Source organism: Thunnus maccoyii, chromosome 11, assembly GCF_910596095.1.
Source record: "Thunnus maccoyii chromosome 11, fThuMac1.1, whole genome shotgun sequence".
Lineage (NCBI taxonomy): Eukaryota > Metazoa > Chordata > Actinopteri > Scombriformes > Scombridae > Thunnus > Thunnus maccoyii.
Window position 1 is genome coordinate 29,379,455 of NC_056543.1, and position 21,355 is coordinate 29,400,809.

At 37.8% G+C, this 21,355-nt stretch overlaps 1 protein-coding gene and 1 long non-coding RNA gene across 2 annotated transcripts in view; one reads left to right on the forward strand and one right to left on the reverse strand.

Annotated features, from left to right (window-relative positions):
* LOC121906847 overlaps positions 1-209 on the forward strand; it is a 14,128-nt gene extending 13,919 nt beyond the window's left edge. Inside the window, exon 2 of the long non-coding RNA XR_006098745.1 lies at positions 89-209. This is a non-coding gene — a long non-coding RNA (uncharacterized LOC121906847). The remainder of the gene's footprint in view (positions 1-88) is intronic.
* Positions 1-20,790, reverse strand: part of LOC121906846 (interleukin-1 receptor type 1-like) — a 23,068-nt gene extending 2,278 nt beyond the window's left edge. The window contains exons 1-9 of the mRNA XM_042426010.1: positions 20,532-20,790; positions 9,997-10,207; positions 9,155-9,323; positions 6,084-6,258; positions 5,471-5,536; positions 4,913-5,039; positions 4,316-4,455; positions 2,177-2,317; positions 1,745-1,903 (exon numbers count right to left, since the gene is read on the reverse strand). Coding sequence (XP_042281944.1) covers positions 1,745-1,903; positions 2,177-2,317; positions 4,316-4,455; positions 4,913-5,039; positions 5,471-5,536; positions 6,084-6,258; positions 9,155-9,323; positions 9,997-10,207; positions 20,532-20,598 — 1,255 coding nt within the window. The 5' untranslated portion in view covers positions 20,599-20,790. The remainder of the gene's footprint in view (positions 1-1,744; positions 1,904-2,176; positions 2,318-4,315; positions 4,456-4,912; positions 5,040-5,470; positions 5,537-6,083; positions 6,259-9,154; positions 9,324-9,996; positions 10,208-20,531) is intronic.
* Positions 20,791-21,355: the final 565 nt, after the last annotated feature.

Here is a 21,355-nt window from a genome sequence, read left to right on the forward strand (position 1 = left end):
CTCTCCTCCTCTTTTGCTCTCATATTCTGCACCCCTCCCCCCAACCTATTCTTTCTTCCTGTTTCTCCTCTCCTTCCTCCCCTTGTAGGGTCCTGGGGGAGTTCATTGTTTCCCGGGTGCCCTATGAAGCCTCCCCACACCGCATTCAAGCAAGCAAATGGAAGAACATCGCTCATCAAACTTTTTCTTTAATAAATCATTTAAACACATCTTGTTGATGGTGTGGTCCTTAGTAGTGAAACTACAGTTGAACATTTTCCAAAGCATAGCATAAGCTTTTAGGCATATATCCATCTTCTTCTAGGCTTTTCAACTTTGTTTATTTTCTCAGTGTTAAAAGGTAAGTTCACCCAAATTACAAGATGAAATGTTATCTTTTGTGGTCTGTGGAATATTCTGAGCAACAAGGACAAGGAACAAGGTCTTTTTAATGTCATTTTAGAGCTTTGAGGGACTCAAACTGATTTCCATTAAACTCAGCATAAGGTTCAGAGGCAAATGTCACAAAATCTCAGCACATACTGTAAAACTGAAAACTACCTGCAGCTATTCATGTATTTACACTATTTACGCTAATTTACACTTTTGAATCTTATTTACATAATCTTTTTTCCAATGTCCACGCTTATTTTTTTATTCTCACTACATTTTTCACTTTTCACCCATCCACTAGATATCGGATGCTAGAGTGTCCTTAAATGAATCACTAAGTAACTCAGAAATTGTATAAACCCCTGACAAAATGAAATAAATAAAGGAAAAAAAAACAACAGTGCCATGAAAAAGTATTTGCCTCCTCCTCATACTAAATTGTTTCAGATCTTCAAAAAATTTGAAACTAAAACAAAGGCAACATGAGTAAACAATGGTAATTTTATTTACTGAAGCAAAAAAGTTATCCAACACCTACGTCATCCATGTGAAAAAGTAATAGCCCCTTGTTGTGTACCACAGAATATTGTGAGAAAAACAATAGAGAGAAGAAGTTGGCAAAATACGATGGCTACTTCAGAGTGAGAGTTTGCATGAGAGATGGCTTAATGCTGCATCCATATGAAAAAAAAGTAAAGTAAATGAGTACTAAACAGAAATGGAAACATCCACTTGATATGACTAACTCTGACTGATAAAGCCTCATATAAGCTTCACATCAACTTTTAAATGCATTTTTGCACAAAATGACTGTGTGGACACACTGTGGATTTTGGCCCCCATCAGTTACACTGAAAGCACATTTGAAGGGGATCTTTTAATAGCCAGTATGAACAGGAATAATGATTACAGTGAGGAAAACCTCTTTCACTGTTCATATGGACACCTGACTGTTGTTTGAAGACAGACTTATGACTTACTTGAACCTATCCTTTAAAAAGTGCCCTATGGATATTTTTTTTTACCACTAGTGGTGCTGTGATCTCCATTTTGTTTGTATCTCATGTTATGTGTCATGCAAATGTGTAGCACATGGAAGCCATACAGCAGGAAGTAGAGGAACAGGTGAAGGCTAGGCCTGCACATCAGATCGCCACATCTAATGGTAAGTGAAAATGGCTTTTACCTTAAAGTAAAATATATGTTTGTATGTATATCAAATGAAAGGATGTGTGTATGATTTATTAGACATCAAGGATACACAAAACACGTTTTGGTGAGAAAGGCTGGATGTAACCATAATTCTGCATGTTTACAATAAAATTCCTACTGTAATACACCTTAAAATGTGAAGCGGGTGTCTGTTCCTGACCTTCTCCAGGGCAGTCATCCCGTCCTCTGATGTACAGGGAGTAGCCATGTTGTTTTTCCAGCTTCTCAGGCAGGATCTGCAGGGCAAAGCTCTCGGCTGAACTCAAGGTGTCGGGATGGAGATAGCTCACAAAGGCGTCATACAGCTTCCCATCTGGAGCTGTACAGAAGACAAGATGAGGGCGACCATCATCGCATCTTTCAATTCTGTAGAATTCACTTCAACTACCTTAATTCTGCTTGTATAAATTCCTGTTGGTTTTATTTCCCATTTAACTAATTCTGTGTTCATTTCTTAATGGTTACACCTTGTTTGATTATTTTACTATGTCAAACAAGAGATGAAATTGAGCAATAAGCACGAGGGAAATCTTGGCAGTATCCAGTCTGATGATCCACAGAAAAGCACATATCCTCCTGATGAAATACTTACACTTGGAAAAATGTCTCATCACTTCCCTGGAAGCCAGCACCAAATTTACTTTAAAAAAGAGGAGGGCAGCAGCCAAGGCCAGAAGAGTCAAGGTGGCAGCAAGGCAAACAGCCACATTGGTGTAGAGGGCACTGTGGTCAGCTGGAGAGAGAGGGAGGCAGTCAAATTTAACCTCTAAATCTGTAGTTTGAGAACACATAAACAAAACTGGTAGTATTGTGGAAAGACTTTCAGGAATATTCCACCCTGTGGAAATCTTTCTAGGCAACCAGCAGTTTATTTGTACATCACATTTCAAACACAAAGGAATCTTGTGCGTCATATAAGGTTTAGGATTTCACTGTGTCTATTACATTCCTTTTCTTCAGTGAGTCCATTGGAGAATCTTTGTTTTTCTCTTTAAAGTTTATAGAGATCTTTAGACACACAAAAAGAGTGGCCTTTTTCTTTTTCTTTTTCCATGGTATGCTGGAAGCAGGTAATAGCAAGTATGTGTTTTCCTTTTTGGCCCCATTATGTGTCAGTGACACAATAAATTAAGACATGGATATGTGATTACTGTGCTGACTTTGTGTTTGGTAAGTGCAGTTAAAGTAGCCTACAGTATGTGTAACAAAGTATAATATAATAATTATGAAACATTATTTATACAGCATTTCATACAAAATATGCAATACAATGTTTTTCAAAAAAGCAGAAATAGGAACACTGATATTAATATTTCCATAAACAAATTAGTTTTAGTATTGTTAATACTATGTTCTGAGAAGTTTATAAGCAACATTATTTTAATTTGTACTTCACTAGCAAGAACCACGCTACAAGTTAACAAGTTAACTACATATAAATATGTGTTACATAGGTAACGGTCTCTGAAGACACCAAAACACCCATGTCCTTAAAGGTACCCTGTGGTGGTTTTTTATGAGTGGGTCCCTGTCTTGTTTGTCTCAGGCTTCCGCGTGACACAATTCACATTCCTGCCAATGGTTTCCCACTTTTCCAAAGATCTACAGGTGGCTGTAGTGTGGCACAGCCATGTGCCAGCAAAGGCAATGAAGAAGAAGACTGCAAGCCAGTAAGCATGGACGCAAACAATGCAGGATTTAAAATTCTTTAAAAAAAAAATGTTTTGCAAATGTTTTATGATGAAGGATATGCATTTAACACCTTTTTGTTAGACCTCAAGGATATACACAATGCATTTTCATGATGCACAATGAGTAACACTCAATGTAAACATGACTTATGTTTGTTTACATGAAAACTCCACAGAACACCTTTAAAGGTGAAAAAAATAATCAGAGAGAAGATAAAGCTCTGTACATAAAAATTGAATTAAGTACCTATAGTAGACAAAAAATACTAAAGGTTACAGAGCCATTAAAGTGTAACTATAGTGAAGTTGTCAAGATACACTATATGGCTCAAAATATGTGTACACCCTTTGAGTGGACATAAGTGATCGTTATGTAGATGTAATTTCAGGACCATGGGCATTAATATGCTGCTTCAATAGCCTCTGCTCTTCTGGTTTCAGATGTTCCAACGTGGCTCCTATCCAGCCACAGGAGCATTAGTGAGCTCCAGCACTGATGTTGGGTGATAACATCTGGCTGGCAGTCAGCGTTTCAGTTGGTCCCATATGTTTGTTGGGGTTGAAGTCAGGGCTCTGTACAGGCCATTCAAGTTCTTCCCCACCAAACTGGGAAAACCATGCCTTTATAGAACTGGCATTGTGCAAGGGGACATTGTTGAAACAGGAAAGGACCTTCCCCAAAGTGTTGCCACAAAGTTTGAAGAACACTATGGTCTAAAATATCATGTATGCTCTAGCATTAAGATTTTACCCAAACCATAAAAAACAAACCCAGAGATACACAAATCTACGTGGACAATGGTGTCCACATACTTTTGGCTATACACTGTAGTGTAGATAGACAGACAGATAGATGTGACACTGCAGAAACATTTTTGTGATTGTCATTTTCATTTATATGTTTATTCACATTTATGGCCTTTTTCTTTGCTTGCCCTTCTAAAATGTTTTGAAATTAATTTCAGTGATTTTAGGAGTGAACATTTACAAACACTGACATCTTATACAATGTGTAGAAGTTACAGAAGAGAGGAAAATACCTTCTTGAAGCCACACCACACCATCTTTCTCTCCAACTGGGCTCTTGACATGGCAGCGAATGGGAACATTCAGGAACTTACGAGGAACTTTAGAGATGGACAGAGTGGACAGAATGTACACCCTGCCTCTGACTTTATTACTAAAATGGACAGGACCAATCAATCAATCAATCAATCAATCAACAAATCAATCAAACAGTGCATCAATTAGTCAGTCAATTAATCAGGTAACCAAACAAGAAATGAAAATTGTGTTTAAAAGCTGCTTTAGAAATACTTAGCAATGAGGCAGAAAGATTACTTAAAATACAGCATTTGGCAGTTTTTTGAATGATAACCTGCAATCTGTGCACAAACTATTCAGGCTCTATGCAGTTCTGTAAGTTGTCTTGGTTTTTTAACTCAAAGATCACATGCTAGACGTCTTTATCGACTCTCAGCCTGATGCAGTGCACTGCAGTGTTGTATTGCAATGACGCAGCTTCAGACTTCAAATCCTTTTTCCAAGAAGTGCTTCTGTGTTTATCTTATTCAGTTCCAAGCCCCCTCCATGTCCATATAGAGGCTGAAACAGAACGGCAAGAAGCAGAAACTCACTATTCCTGGGACACATCAAGCTCCTCATGGTCCTCAGTGAAGTCCCCGTCAACAGTCCAGTATACGGAGGTGTCATCTTCCTCAGTGACGCCTATGTAGGCCACACATTTCAGGTCCACTCTCGCACCTGATCATCAGTAAAATTTATAAACAAAGCAGCTGTCACTGTACACATCCTGGTGTTTTGATAAAATTGTCACTGTCAGGTGAAAAAATCTTTAACTTTATTTTGATCAGTTAACGCAATACTGACCTTCATATCAACAGTAACAAAATCAGAAATCAATCAATAGATCACAAATGAAAAAGATTGTCATTTTAAAATATGATTTGATGTAAAACTTAACAACTGTCATGTCAAATTTATGTTAAAAAAAGACATTAATATATATCAGTCTTCTATTTTCTCAACTTCAAATTATCAAACAGTGGTAAAATTTAAGGTACCCAAGGCAATGTGGCACATTAGTAACATCTAAAACAGTCACATTTGTAGTAGATGATGTGTGTGTGTGTCACTATGGCAGTGGTTATGATTTAAAACAGTGTATTACTTGCCCACTTCAACCATGTTCACTGTCTCCTGAGGGTACACCACCTCAGGGCATGCCGAAACTCTTGGATCTGTTGGCACGAAGACACAAAATCATTGTAGTAGAAAAGATACAACACAGTACAGTACGATACATACTGAAACTGTGCTAACGGGAAAAGCCAGATAAACTGAAGATGAAACTTAAATGTCGGTAAATTAGCTGAGAGAATGCACTGACTCATAGATAAAACAGAAAAAAAAAACATTTTTTTTTTTTTACAAGGTTGCTTGACTTAACTCCCACAACGGAGCCATTGGAGAATCAAATGCCTTGATAACAAGCCCCTTAGCAGTAATATTAGTGGGAGTGAGTGTTGGTCATTCACTTTCCCCGCTGCTCTTACCTCTTGCAACTTATCTTATAAAATAATCCTAAAATAATAAATTTTGTAATCCAATGCATTTATTTCAGATGAATGACATTTCAGAAAATATAAATAATTACCACCATAAGTAGTTTTGTCTTTATCTTTTATAAGTAGAAGTAAATGAAAAAATATACTGAAATAACAAATAATTCTCAATCATGCAGTAAACCTAATGACACTTCAGGCTCAAGTGACCTACAGTACATACCGTTGTCAATATTCAACTGGATGCTGCGTGCGGAGGTGTAGCTCCTGCCGTCCAAGTAGACATCTACCAGGCAGGTGTATTTCCCAGAATCCCTCTCTGAGGCCCTAGGCAGCCTCATGGTGCCGTCCACTTCCACAGAGATGGGCTCCCCTTGTCGTTTCACAGGCTGGCAGTCCTACACAGAGAAGCACAGACTGTAATTATTGATGACAATAAGTAAGAAAAAGTAGCAGAATAATATAAAATAGGGAAAAGAAGAAAATAAGAAGAACAAAACATTTTTTAAAATTAGACATAATAATTTCATTAGACAACTCATGTTAAATTGGTTTAAAAATTCAAGTAAAACCAGGATACGCTCATGATAAGTTAAAGGACTATTTCTTCTTCTCATCTAAGTTTTGGCAAGAATTGTATTAATTCTCAAAATGTCAAACTATAACTACAAGAGTTCATGCTCTTTTCCTGCCATACTGTGCTAATATAATTATAATTGATAATAAAACAATATCAATCAGTGCTCTTACTGAGCGTCCTGCTAATCTGTGTCAATAGCAATTACGAAAACTTGAACTAAAACTTGGCAGTGAAAAGCATTGTTTTCAGTTGTTGGAAGTCACATGGAACACTGTGTTGTATAGTTGCTTTACTTTAAGACTAAGGCTGGCAATATACAATATTTTTCTTATTGTCAACAAATTCCATGAAAAGACCAAAATGATGCACTAATCCAACTCTCAATACTTTCCGACTTCCCATCCCTGTCTGTGGCATTGAGCCAAAGCATCATTTGTTCCTACTGTAGATGTAAATCCTTAAAGAGTAATTGAATACTCTCTGAACATCTTGTTTGTGCTGACCTACAGAGGTTTAACTTCTCATCTGTCTGCAGTGATGTCCAGGTGTACTTCAGGACCCCTTGATATTAGTGCTGGGTGTGGTTACAGGTGCAACAAAGCACATCTCTGACCACACCCAAAAACTTTCAATCACTGTGTTTACATGCACCTAAGTAACCAGAAACCAGGTTATATGCAGGGCTGACACACTGACCATGAGACTCATGCAACTGACATTTTTCACATGCTCTCAAGCCACACATCCATTTTCTCACATAGTGAAAAATAAATTCATAACTGATAACGTTGCAGTGAAAAGAGGACACTGACAGCGTACACACAGAGAAGACAGAGCAGCACAGTGCATCAGCAGCACTGTGCCGCAGCGAGTTAGTCAGACCATTGGAGGGGAAGTGACAAATATGCACAAATCTATTATACTGTATATGTATTGTACTTTATTCCCATGCATGCTGCTCAGAGTAATCTCAGTCATCAGCAGCACAGCGTCTCTCCCTCTCCTCTCGCACAGTGTGCACGCAGGCAGGAGTGAGAGTGAGTTACTATGGTTACAGGCACACTTGTGTCTCTGTCACTCTGAAACTTTATCCCAATAATAGGTTTTGTAGGTTAGTTATGAGGCAGTTTCATTCATCCAAATTGTTTGTACTTTGTTGCAATTGTTAGACTTTGAAGATGGCTTTGTGAGTACTGAGAATAGCAACTCTAAGGTTTAACATTGTTTAACCAGGTTTAATTATCCATATTATATTGTGATTTGTTGTAAGACTATTTCATTTATATAAATTGTTTGTTCTTGTTTGACCTTGAAGATGGCCTGGTAGACTGCAACCTGCTACCACTTAAGGCTACATAATATTTTTATAAATACAAATTCAAATATGAAATAGCCATTCTTCTAATAATCATTTCCTGTCCTGATCCACCCAACTATATACTGTTCTTGATGCATTCTTGGTTTTCATAGCACCCTCGATCAAACTAATCTAGACTAGTGCAGGTGTCTGTTTTTTTACTTAATCCAAGAGTTAAGGTGGTGTAGAAATGCACAAAATTTGTTTTAAATTACAACTTTATGTGTCTTTCCAAGTTTGCACCCCCATTTTAAAACATAACCAGGAGCCCATGGTGAGGAGCACAGATCTTTCTTATCCTATGTTTTGAAGAAAAATATGTTTAATATCTGGAGTGTATATCAAAAATGCTACCCAAAAAACACAAATTAGCAAAAAGAAAAAGTCTTATGAAAAAGGTTTTGGTTCATTAATCTCATTCCAAGCCGAAGTCAAAACTTGGCAGCCCTGTTATATGAATAATAGAAGAACATGTTTACATGCACTGTAGTAACCTGGTTTCTGTAAATCTGCACATACGTGCAGAAGATCAGAAACCAGATTTCTCATCCAGCTGCAAGTCGATTAGAAACCTGGCTACATGTGTACATGGCAGAATAATCTGCATTCTCCAGGAGAAATTTACCAGGGGAAACCAGCTGTCTCTAATCCTCTTTCCAGATTACAGAAACCAGGTTTCTCGTTTACAGTTAAGAAATCAGCTTTCTGGAGAAAGATGATTGTAACCTGGTTACTCAAGTGCATGTAAATGCACTGTTTATAGCAACCCTTATTCACACAGAGGAATTTGGTGAGGGTTATTTTCAGCTGTGGGTTGATACACATTTGGTACTGCGGTGCGTATTTACAGCAGCAAGTCTGTGCATGCGTGACTCACTGATGTTTTTTGAATAGTTTTGGGACAAAAATGTGAATATCAACTGATGCGGGTTTCCTGCTGCTATGTACAGTATGCTGCTTGAATAGAGAGTGGTTTGGGACTGTGCCCTTTGGTTTCTCAACTCAATGTGGGTTCCTTCCTGACTCAGATGAAAAACTACAACAACAGCAAAACTATGGCAACCAATGTAAACATCCTCAACAGATAGGGCAGATGTTTTGTAACCTTCAATGTTGGCACACGTCCACATGTTCCTAACAATAAGGGGCGGTGTTGCATTTATCAAGCCAGAATGTACTGGAAATATTGCAGAAACCTCAAAATAGTTATGTGTTTTCAAGCAGAATTAAGTTATAGCCTATAAAAAAATCTGAGGCTTATATAATTTCTGCTTTTGCCATTCATATGCTTTTAGACACACAATAAGACACATAAATGCAGTAAAAAGAGCACATAAATATCAGGAAGTGTTTATACCTTCAGCCATCGTATGTTCTGTGTCTTATTCAGTCTGATGATCTCGTTCTGTTGACAAGAAACACCTCTGCTGACTCCCTGGGTGATGGGTTTCGTATCAGCTGGATCAGGACACTCTCCACTCGACACTGACACCCCTAACTCCATTCTCAATAATTTATCTTCTGTCCTACAGAGGAGATTAACATTGAGACATTGGCAGGAAAGGCCAGCCTGAGCTGCAGTAACACATGACCTGTATGGGGCTTGACTGTACTTTGGCAAATTTAGACTAAACTGTCAGTTGATTTTTTTCCCCCAATATTTTATTATTGCTCTTGATAATCTTGATTATCTTATTGTCTTTGCCTTGCTCCTGCTCCTTTTCTTCTTCATATATATTTTTTAATTTAAATGCTCATATTTTTCTGATTTCTTTACTGTATCATTTTTGTTCCCTTTTTTTGTTCTGTGAATTGTTTTTTGTATTTTGTATTGCTTAATAAAAACTGAGAAAAAAAAAGTCCACATGAGAGCTCTCAAGCACATATTGATTTCACAGCAGCTTTGAGCTGTGTCTGTGTGTCGGTAAAGGTGGGCATTGGTACTGGGCTTGTATCTCATTTCTATTTTTGTTTGGTCAATTTTGGTTGTTTTTTAAATTTTGCTTTAAACACTACATTTCCTATCAGCCCTATTACCACCTGTCTGACTGCTCTTCCAAATTGATGTGTCAAAGTGAATTCGATAATGGTTTTAAGACGTTAGAATACTTCACACAGCAGCTTTGTGCTCTCATGCAGTCTTTAAGGGTCAGGATCATTTGCAGTCAAACCTACTAAGTCATACAGGTGTTTTTATACCTTATCTCACAGTTGTAGGTTCCATTATGAGACATCTGCAAAGGCAGAAACCACAGTAACCCGTCCCTGACTTCCACTCCAGCAGGCAGGCTCTGGTTGTGCTTCCCCCCTCTACTCCAGGTCACGTTGGTGTGAGCAGCACCAATGAGGCACTTCAGCAGAAAGAGATGGCCAGCACTCACACGGAATGTATCTATCTTCTCCCTGTGGCCTGGATGTAACAGTACAAAGGGAGACCAGTCATTTATCCTGCAATGCCAGGGGTGAAAACTTCACATTCACACACCGGTACACATGCATGAACAGTAGACATAACATTTCTCAAGTAGATGGAGAAGAGTAAGAAACACAAAGCCAGAAGTGTGCTCTGGCACAAATGAGCATCAAATCAGCATCACTTTTTGTGATTGTGTCTATTTTGACAAAGATCAAACTTAGAAAAATTGTAGACATTTACTAATATCAGTAATCACCAGCTCTTAGGCCAAGGCAAGGTTTAGAAAATAATAAAGAATTGTGTACAAGCTGCTTAAATAATTAAATGTTTTTCTACCTTCTAAAAAAACGAAGCTGCCCAGTTTAGCTCTGACCACAGAGCCGCACCACTGCCATACAGATCACAAGCAATGATGATGCGAGAGAGATGGTCCAAATTCAAGTTTAAGTGCGCAACTAGATACAGCAACAAAATATATATCCAGTTTTGGGGAGAATAATCCGTTTTTACAAAAAAGTTTGAAAATGAATCATCAGGTACAGAACAAATGTGGGGAGATTCATGAATTTAAAAGATTAGATTACAGCTAGTACATCAAAGGCAGGAAAACTGCAGCCAAACTCAAAACTGATTGACTTAATGCCAACACTCATGAAACAACACATTAAAAAAGGCTGTGGAGTGAAATGTCTGTTTGATGCCACACTCAGTCATTTTTAACTGTAAAATGATGTAGCCTACACCACAGACCTCATTTCCTAGCCAACCCTGGAAACAATAATTCAAAAGAAAGTGCCACTGATGATTTATGCAAAGAGCTTAACCTCTTACACTCCACAAGGACACCAGCATCTTTGGCCAACATTACTGTCTTTCAGAGGCTGTAGCAGGCTCAGTTTTAAAGCTAAAGGGAAGATTCTGATGTTATATGTAACTAGACGACCTAAGGCATCTGATGGTACCATGTCACGTAACCATGTCGTGCTAGCTTGTCAGGAAGGGGGCTAAATTACATTCCAGATTTTGGTAATGGAAAAACTGGCATAATTTGAATAGGCACCTAACCAAAACACAATGTTTATTACAGATTTATGACCAGAAAAACTTGAAGCAGTGCTGAGCTGCATCTCAATCAATCTTCTGGTCCCCAGCTTTCAGATGATGTACACCACTTCTATGTGGCATATACTGTTGGCCTGCTATCTCCCCCTAAAGATCCCCTGTCCCCCCCTAAAAGAGACAAATGGGTCTATGGTAGGGAGGGGCGGATGGCAATGTGTAGTTTACAAAAAATCACAAAAATCATGTTTATCCTTTTCTGTAGAGGTGTACTCTATATGCTGTAGCCTTCTTAGTGTTCTTTATATGGTATGTGCTCTACGCCCTCATGCTTTTACTCTCACCTCCGCATAGTGACACTGCTGCATTACATCTCGGGCAGATAGGGTTAAAACTTTGAGCATTATCCAAGCTGCAATGTCACAGCTTGAATAAACCAGTAGACCAGTGAAAAATATAAAAACACCAACAAAAAAGATAAAGGGAGCTACAGCTTAAATTAGCTTTTTTAAATTGCTGATCATAGCTAATTTTTGTAGTGGTTAGTTACAGTCTCATACAGTATGATATACAGTAGTTAGCTCCTTTATATAGCTACATCAATTTATTTGTGTTAATACTGGATTTTGTTGACAGTGGGCATTATCATTACCATCAGAAATTTAGATAATTGTAATCAAAGCTTGTTGTCCATATGGATCTTCCAGCTCAGATACTTGTATTTACTGTCTTGCTTGAACAGAGCATGAGACGGATTTCAGTAGGCGGGCTACTTAACATAAACTATTGATGCACGACTATTAGTTAAAAACAAGGTTGATGGAAACCAAACTGGCTTTAGAATTGAAAAAGAAGCAAATTTTGAAATAGACAACTACAATAATAAAATAATGGAGGAGTGAAGACGTATTTTGACAACATTTTTGGAGGATGTACATGCAGGCAGTAGGAGTAAAGTTGCACAATTGACTGCAATTCTGGAGTTGATACTGTCAACTCGTTACACTCCATTTCCATCTTCAGTCTGACTCTCCCCTCTTCTCATTTCTCAGTTTGTACATCCTCGATTCCTTTCCTCGCGTCTTAGTCCCTCCCACCTGAGATACGAGCGGAGGAGGCGAGGAAGAGACACGAGGTGAGAGGAGTCGAGGCAACAGGCATTTAACAAAACGAGACATCCTCGTAATATAACATGCGGCAGAGCTGCATCACCTGTCCTTTGTTTTGTTACAGCCTACCGCTGTATTTAATGATCTCTGACAGATGAGCATAAGTGTTCATGGCAACTTATATATTTACTTTTAATTCAATATATGATATAATAATTTAATAATATATATGATATAATAAGAATGTCACAGCTGGATGATCACAGCTGGATCAGCTGTCAGTCGGCTTTAAGAGCTGTAGAGACTCTTGATGGAGTTTGTGTCTGCACCGCACACATGTGCACTGTGCTGACACTAATTAAGGTTCACAGTTATCACCGCTAGAGCAGCTGTTTTCTCTCTGCAGCCTGTTACTTGTTTAACAAACACCTAAATAAAAACCTGCATTCTACATTTATACTGTGTCCTGCTCAGAGGCACAGGAACCATTTCTACTCGCAGAATGCTTTTATACTATTTATTGATTATTTGCATCTGTATTTTTTGATAATCCTGATAGTGAATTCATTATTTAATAACCCATAATATGATCAAGGTGTCCTCTGAACACTGGAAAATGTGTATTTGGCTAAATGTTTCAGGGAAAATGGAAATTATGTAACTCATATCAAATCCGACGCTCAGGAATTTTCAGCCTCACATGTGACTGAATGGAAATAACGATAAATGGAGTAAAATATAAATGTGTTTAACTGTTATTATGGATAAAGCCTGATAGAGTCAGGAAGAATCTGTCTGTCAGCAAGAAACAGTTTAATGGAGGAAATAACAGGATGAAAAGAAAAATCTTTCTAATAAATGAAGAAAGTTGTTGATGGTTATTTTGTTGATCAGACCGACAATTAACAGAGTTTTAACTATATGATGAATCAGAAAACAAGTAGCCTAAAGCATAAAACTTGGGAGTGATACACTTAAATTTAACCTGTAATCTGTCTCCGCTTCGGCATGAAACTCAGTCTGATCAGCTGCTGCGTCCTATAAATAACTGATATCCAATATGGGGGCGTGTCGGCTGATAAAACACTTCCGGGAAGTCTGCTCTGTTTTCTCGCTCCTCAAAGATCCCTCCTCGCTCCTCGCTCCTCCGAGCAGAATAAGAGGGTACATCCCAGGTCTCTTAAATTGCATCCACGTTTCCCTCACTTGCATCTTTTCCTTGCGTCTTAGTCCCTCCCACCGTGGATGCAAGAAGAGACGCAAGGAAACCAAGCGAGGAGAGAGGAAACGAGGAAATTTGTTTTAAGAGACATGAGACGTCCTCTCCTCTGAAGCGTCATGTGAAGCGACGTCCGTTTCTGATGACGGCGACAGCCGATCACAGCTGGATCAGCTATCAGTCGGCTTTAACAGCTGTAGAAACCATTTCTACTGGCAGAATGCGTTTATACTATTTATCGATCATTTCCATCTGTATTTTTTGATAACCCTGATCATTCAATAACCCAGAATATGATCAGGGTGTCTTCTGAACACTGGAAAATAAGTATTTGGCTAAATGTTTCAGGGCAAATGGAAATGATTTAACTCATATCAAAATCGACGCCCAGGAATTATCAGCCTCACATGTGACAGAATGGAAATGACGATAAATGATGTAAAATATAAATGTGTTTAACTGTTATTATGGATAAAGTTAAAGTCAGGAAGAGTCTGTCAGCAAGAAACAGTTTAATGGAGGAAATAATAGAATAATAGAATAGATGAAGAAAGTTGGTTATGGTTCTTTTGTTGATCAGACCGACAATTAACAGATTTTTAACTATATGATTAATATATAAATAAATATATAAATATATAAATACATAAAACTTGGGAACGATACACTTACACACGTCAAAATGGCGCATCAGGAACAACTTCCGATTCAGGCGAGGAGCGAGGAGACATAAAATAAGAGACTTGAGACCATGGATGTATAATAAGAGCTCTTATAATACATCCATGCTTGAGATTTACCCAGCGTCATAGATGCAGATTTAAACGCACAATATGTAATTTCAGCCGCTAGGGGTCTCTCAATCAAAACAATAACAAAGGACGGAGTGTGATGGCGGTGTGAAGTAGCAATGGATCATGGGAGTTGTTGTCTTCGTGAAACAACCAGTTTCACCAGGATAGAATTACTCCAGTGTTCATCGTTCGGGATGTTTTTTTACCGGGAGCCGAATTACCCGCAGAGGTCTCCTCCTCTCCAAAACAAACGGACCCGGCGATTACAGGTAAAAACACTGAATAAAGCAGTTTAACCTAAAACAAAAAAATCTTTCTCTGACGGTAGTTGGCGAGCACCGGACGCCCGGTACAGGATGTTAGCTGAGCTGCTGCTAACACTTGTTTGGACTATTTCTCTCATAACTTCAGATCCAGACGTTCGGCAGGTTTCTCCCGGGAGCCGAATTACCCACAGAGGTCTCCTCCTCTCGAAAATCAAGCGAACACGCAGATTGAAATCGTTAAAATACTAATTAAAGCATTTTCACCTAAAAAATCAATGTTTCTCCGACGATATTTGGCTAGCACCGGGCTTCCTAGAGGGGCCGAGCTGCTGCTAACGTTTGCCCAGTTTATTTCTCTGATTACTTAAGATCCAGACGTCCAATTACTAAAATCCTTCTTCCGGCTAACAGATATAGTAAAAAACGACAAAAATGTATCACGAAAATGTGGCTTAAAACCGAATAAAAGTCGACTTCTAGCAGTTTCTAGTTTCTGTGGAACAACCACAACGCCGATGTATTATCTTGTAGGTGTGTAAGTTACTCTTTGGTAGACGCCACTGTAGCGCACAAATACAGCGCCGACGTGTGCATCTTGTGCACTATACTCTTTGGTAGAGGGGTATGACGCCATTGACAGGCGACCAAATGAAACGGTCCATTACTTTTATTAAAATTACAGATTTCTCTGGGTTTGAAAATTGTAGGAAACATTTGGGATAATATAAGTACACAACTCAACAAAATATACCACATAGGTCAAGTTGGTTTTAGACATTTTAATGCGAAATAATTACATATTATAGCTTTAATTGGTTTACAAGCTGTTTTGCGTATTTCTCAAGCGGCAACCTCTGGGGCTGTAAAATGATGCCTATGCGGAAGTGCCAAAAACTGCAGTTCCTTGAATGGCCACTTGAGGCTGGCTCCAAAAGCAAGTCAATCCCCATAGACCTCCATGTTAAAATGCCCAACTTTATAGCAGAAATAAACATGTTAAAGCCTGGTACAAAAACCGGTTTAGGTCTCTATAGCTAATTTCCCCTTTCATGACAACTGTACCAGGGTGAATTTTTTATAACTCGCCCGTTTAAATTTTATTAAGCCGTAAAGTTATGTATAATGAAGGACATGGCTGCTTTGAGTGACAGGTCCACCAGCGGCTAGGTGGCTTGTTTCAGCCATTCGGCCCGCCTCTTTGCCCATTTTTGATTGGCCGGGAATTAGGTGGAGTCAGGCACTGCCATGGTGACAGCCTGAGCCGCCCACTTTGAGCTTCAAAACTGCTCTTCAGAAACCAACAGGTGACGTCATGGTAACTACGTCCATATTTTTATACAGGCTATGGTATTTCTCCTATGATTTCTCTCAGTAACATCACCGATAGCAGGTGCTAACAGACTAAGCTAAAAGTGTGTCCGTGGCGTTGCACTACCAGCAGTCCGGATGGAGGAGCTGCTGTCTGTGAAAACTACGACTATGGTCCCAAAAAGAAGTAAAACTACAACTGTGGTATCAAAAAGAAGCAAAAATGCAACTGCGGGTCCATGTAACACTTCAGTTTTACATATAAAAAATGAAGTTCAAGTGACCATCTCACCATTCTCTCACAGGCTTTACTTGACAGCTTTCCACCCTGAGCGTGACGTCAGAGGAAAATAACCATTGTTTGAATATGGTCCATGCAACATGTTATTAACAACAGATATATGGTATACAGTACCTTTTGATATTTCTGTGTGTCATTTTTCTTTGTCATCCCCTGACATTTTCCTTTCCTTTCTGTTTCCAATACATATTGTTGTAGTACTTTCTTTGTTCACTACATGAAGTTTGGGTGTATAAAGAGAAAGACTTGCAGGTGCCAGTATGTGTGAGTACAAGTTGCTGTGTGTCTATTGATTTTTCCTGATTAAAACTTGTATTGACATGCAGGTGCTTATAAGTGGAGCTTCACCTCTGTGTGATGCTGCCATCTGGCATTTGATATTAAGGTGGATTGTTGGCAAACAGCATGATTTTTACATAAAATGATAATTAGGTCTCCACTATGTGTCAGGCCACAAGCCATTGTGTTCGTAATCTGCGGATGATGTCTTATATCCAGTTCTTGACATTAGGGAAGCAGTTTGTGTGTTTCTCTGTATGTGTGTGCTTTTATTTTATTGTACATTTTTTTTAAAGATAAATCTTTAAATAACAATAATAATAATAATAATAATAATACTTTTTTTTTAACTTTGTCTTTAAACTGCTTGGTGCTTGGCAGGCAATGTACTGTACAATCACTGAAAGCAGCTGCCTGCTGACACAAACATTTCCCAAGGATTGTCAGATGATTTCTAAAAACAGGAATTTATGCAATCGGACTACTGTAAAAGACACAGTATAATCACATGAAAATTATACTAATAGGGGCTTTAAATAATATTATACAGAAACACATCTTGATATTTTGATATTACAGGAACAGTTTGGTTCGTCAGAGTATAGTGTATTTTCCTGGAATATCAACTCCTGTATGTCCTGTCCAGTTGTTCTTCAAGCAATGAGGATGCACCCTGTTTGCCAATGACAGTCACATATGATGTAAATCCATTATAGGCAAAGTTACAGTAAATTATGTAAGAGGGATCATGCAGTGCTTATATGACACTATTCGGACATGACATTTCTACATGAGAGAATACCGGGTGCAGTGGAGGAAGAAGTACTCAGATCCTTCACTTAAATAAAAGTACCAATACAGCAATGTAAAAATACTCCATTACAAGTAAAAGTCCTACTTAAGTAAAAATACATAAGCATTATCAGCTTGATGTAGTTAAAGTATTGCAGTAAAAGTAGTGGTTTGGTCCCTCTGACTGATATATTATTATATATGACATCATTAGATTATTAATAGTGAAGCATCAGTGTTAGAGCAGCATGTTACTGTTGTAGCTGCTGGAGGTGGAGCTAGTTTACACTACTTTATATACAGTTAGCTAGTTTAGTCCAGTGGTTCCCAACCTAGGGGTCGGGCCCCTCCAAAGGGTCAGCAGATAAATCTGAGGGGTTGTGAGATGATTAATGGGAGAGGAAAGAAGAAAAAACAAAGTTCTGATACACAAATCTGTTTTCAGTTTTTGGACTTTTTTTCTAATCTTTGATTTTTGGTGAAATATTAAATTAAACCATGTGAGAAGTTTAAAGGGAAAAAATCACTATTTGGTGGAGCTGTTAACAACTCATAGACATGTGAAATGTGACTCCGACTACACACTGCTTTTTGTAAGATGTCAAAAGCCAAAAAGGTTGGAAACCACTGGTTTCATCTTTAACAGTGTGTTGGATTTTAAAAACTTGTTATATTCTCCGTTTTGTCAAATCTTCATCTGAAAAGTAACTAAAGCTGTCAAATAAATGTAGTGGAGTATAAAGTACAATATTTCCCTCTGAAATGACTGATGTATTATTCCTTCAGTAAGCCCAATTTGAACTGCCTGTCACCTCTCTATTTGGTCAGTATGACATTATTGTTGTACGATGCAGAGGTGTCAACTGTGAAAAAATAACTCAATTGCAAAATATCAAGTTCACACTATCCTTTTCAGGACAACATGTTTGCTTAACTGACTCATTTGCCATGGAAATAGTGCGTCCTTGAATGCTTCAACAATGAGACTTTTGAAAATGTCTAATTATAAAATGTGCTTATAATTAGAGGGCAGTAATTAGAGTGCTCACTGAAAGAAAACCAAGCTGCAGTTAAGTAGTTCTTGTCAAGAGTAAAAAAATCTTGTCTTTCATTGATTTCTGTAGTTTCATTCTCCTGCACAAAGCTGGAGGATACTTCATACTGAGTGAACAATTTCCTTTTTAACTCAGTTCTGACGTCTTTCAGACAAGGGACTTCCTGGAGACTCAATCATAAAAGTGTGAGAAAAAATATTTGCCTTCTTTGACCTATTTAATCAGTAGAGGAGGCAGAGTGAAAAAACCCACTGACTTTGCAAACTTTTGCATCTGCTCATAGGTTTGTGAGCACGTTTTACAGTAAGCCCCTCACAAAAATAAATGTCTGTCATGAGATAGACATAGTGCATGAGAACTGCTTCACACTATTATTGGCAACTGTCTATATTTTCATATTATGCTATTGTCATTGTGTTAATTGACTGAAGGCAATGTGATCAGAGGATATGAACCCACATGTGGTCTGCTACTGCTTAGCTGTCACTCTGTCAGAGACTTTCCACGTATACGTATACATGATAATGCATAAGATGCAGAAAGAGCCATGGACAACAGTGACAGTGCAGCCCTCAGATGACAGCAAGGTCTTAGTTGGACATTTCATAAAGAAAATCTAATATCAACTTTTCAAAGTGTAACAAGCTGGAGGTGGAGCAAGCAAACATAACAGCCTGTAGAGGCCAATGATAAAGTAACAACACAACAGTAAGGATTATAGTTTATCTTTTGTGGATATTTAATATTTTTATATATTATTTATTAGAATCTTTAACTTCCCTCAGTAAACAAAACGAAGCTTTTGTCATTTGGAAGAACGCAGTGCATTTATATCAAACTGCAGCCTTCCTCTGTCAGATTTTCAAAGGTACCGACATACAGAAGGTACACTGGAGAGAGAAGAGTTTTGTTTAGCTTTATTCTATTTAGACAAGTCATAAATATATTTTGTCCCACTGACCAATAGATAAAAAATACAACGAAATAAGTAGTCTCAAAACTGGCATCATAAGTTGGCAATCAAAGGGATGGGGTGTGGTAGCATTTTACTAAATTCAAATCTGGTATCCAATCCAATTATTGAACCTGAATCCTTTCAAAGCCCTAATTGAATTGTATTAGATTTACTTTTCAAAATGTGCAAGTATCTAAAGGCTAAAATAACTACAACTCCAAGATGTCTAATCACCTTTCCTTGGATGAGAAGACAATAACACTACAGTCTTTAGTGACAGCCTAATTCATGTTCACAGCCTGTAGCTACAACCTGAAAATAAGATGAGCAGCATAATATATGAAATGTTAATTAAATATAGCTGACACATACAGTTAACAACCAGCCAAACATACTGTACTTCACCAGTTATTGTATTCCAAATACTGAAGGTCCTGATTCAGAACTATGTGATAAAAAGGTTCAATAAGAGATTCATTAGAATCAGAGGAAATCTGGTTATTTTGCCAACTGAGAACCGCATCCAAAATAAAAACAGAATATGAGCGTTTGCACCCCCTGAACTTTGGCACTAAAAAGACTGTAACCTTGAAAGATATTTACTTGATTTGACTCATTTGAGCGATTGAAGCTTCATATTAGCTTCAGATAAACTTTTAAATACATTTTTGCACAGAAGGAGGACTGTGGATTTTTTCCCCCATCACTTATATTGTAAGTGTATTATGAAGGGATCATCTAATGGTCAGTATGATCAGGAGGAATGATTACAGCAAGAAAAACATGTTTCACTGTTCATTTGGCTCCTGAAAAATTGTGAACCTGTCCTTTAACAAACACGTTTCTCAAGTGCCTGTTCTACAGCTTATAAACATGAGAAGCAGTGCATCGCAACTTTCAGTTTAATATTTAACAAATGTGGTATAAATACTGTATGTCCCTGTCATAAAACTTAATATCTCTTTTCTTCATGTTAGTTCTGTGACTGGAAGAATACTGAAAGTGAAAATGTTCAAAGCTAAGCGTCAGCAAATCATCAAAACAGCATTCAGCATTTGACAACAGCTTTGTGTTATAGATTTCCTGTAAAGCAGCCTCAGTCTGGTTTTAGAATTTCAAACAGCAGTATCTTTTTTTCAGTCTGTACAGCACTTAGAAGTATTGTGATGATCATTACTCACTGTGTGTCACCGTGAACATCAGAGACAGCAGTGAAGCCAGAGAACAGACCCAACCTGCCACTTCCATGGTCTCTCGTCTATGGAACTGGACAGGTTACATTTCATTTAAGTTCTGTGTCATTTCTCAGACATGGCTCATGCTCTCAGCCACACTGAGTTTCTTGACACATTTCCTGACAAGATTCAGCTTCCAATAAAGGGAAGTGAAAGATTTACACAACTGTGACAAGGAAGACAGGGCAGAAACACTCCCAGTAAAGTCCCAGGAAGTTCCACTGACTGCTGTTAATTCAGAGAAGCTCTTTGTCTGTCTGTCATTATCTGAAGCTCTCTCAATCCACCTTTTTCATAATGAAACTGATTCAGCTGAGTTTGTCATTCATTATTTTCGTATTCAGTATTCTTTTCAATTTGTGGTTGGTATCCTTTAATATGACTGAATTTCACTCAAATATTTATGTTGTATCTTGGAGAAAATTACAATAGAGTTGCTGTGCTTCTTTTATAATAAATCACTAGCATGTAAGAATTAATTTGCATCAACACCAGTATCCAAAACAGTTAGGTTTTTTTTGTTTTTTCTTTTTGTTTTGTTTTTTGGCACCAATGAATTGCAAATCACATACCAAAAACGGTAATTATGGGTAATGGTTAAATAATAGATCAATACTTCTCATGATGTCAAGAAGAAGGACTGACTAATGTAACATATCAGAGTATTTATAGTTAAGTTAATTTGCAACATTTGTCCCTTTTTATAAAAATACATATGATGTGCTATTAAAAAAATACTTACTCAAATATAAAAATAAACAATTATACAA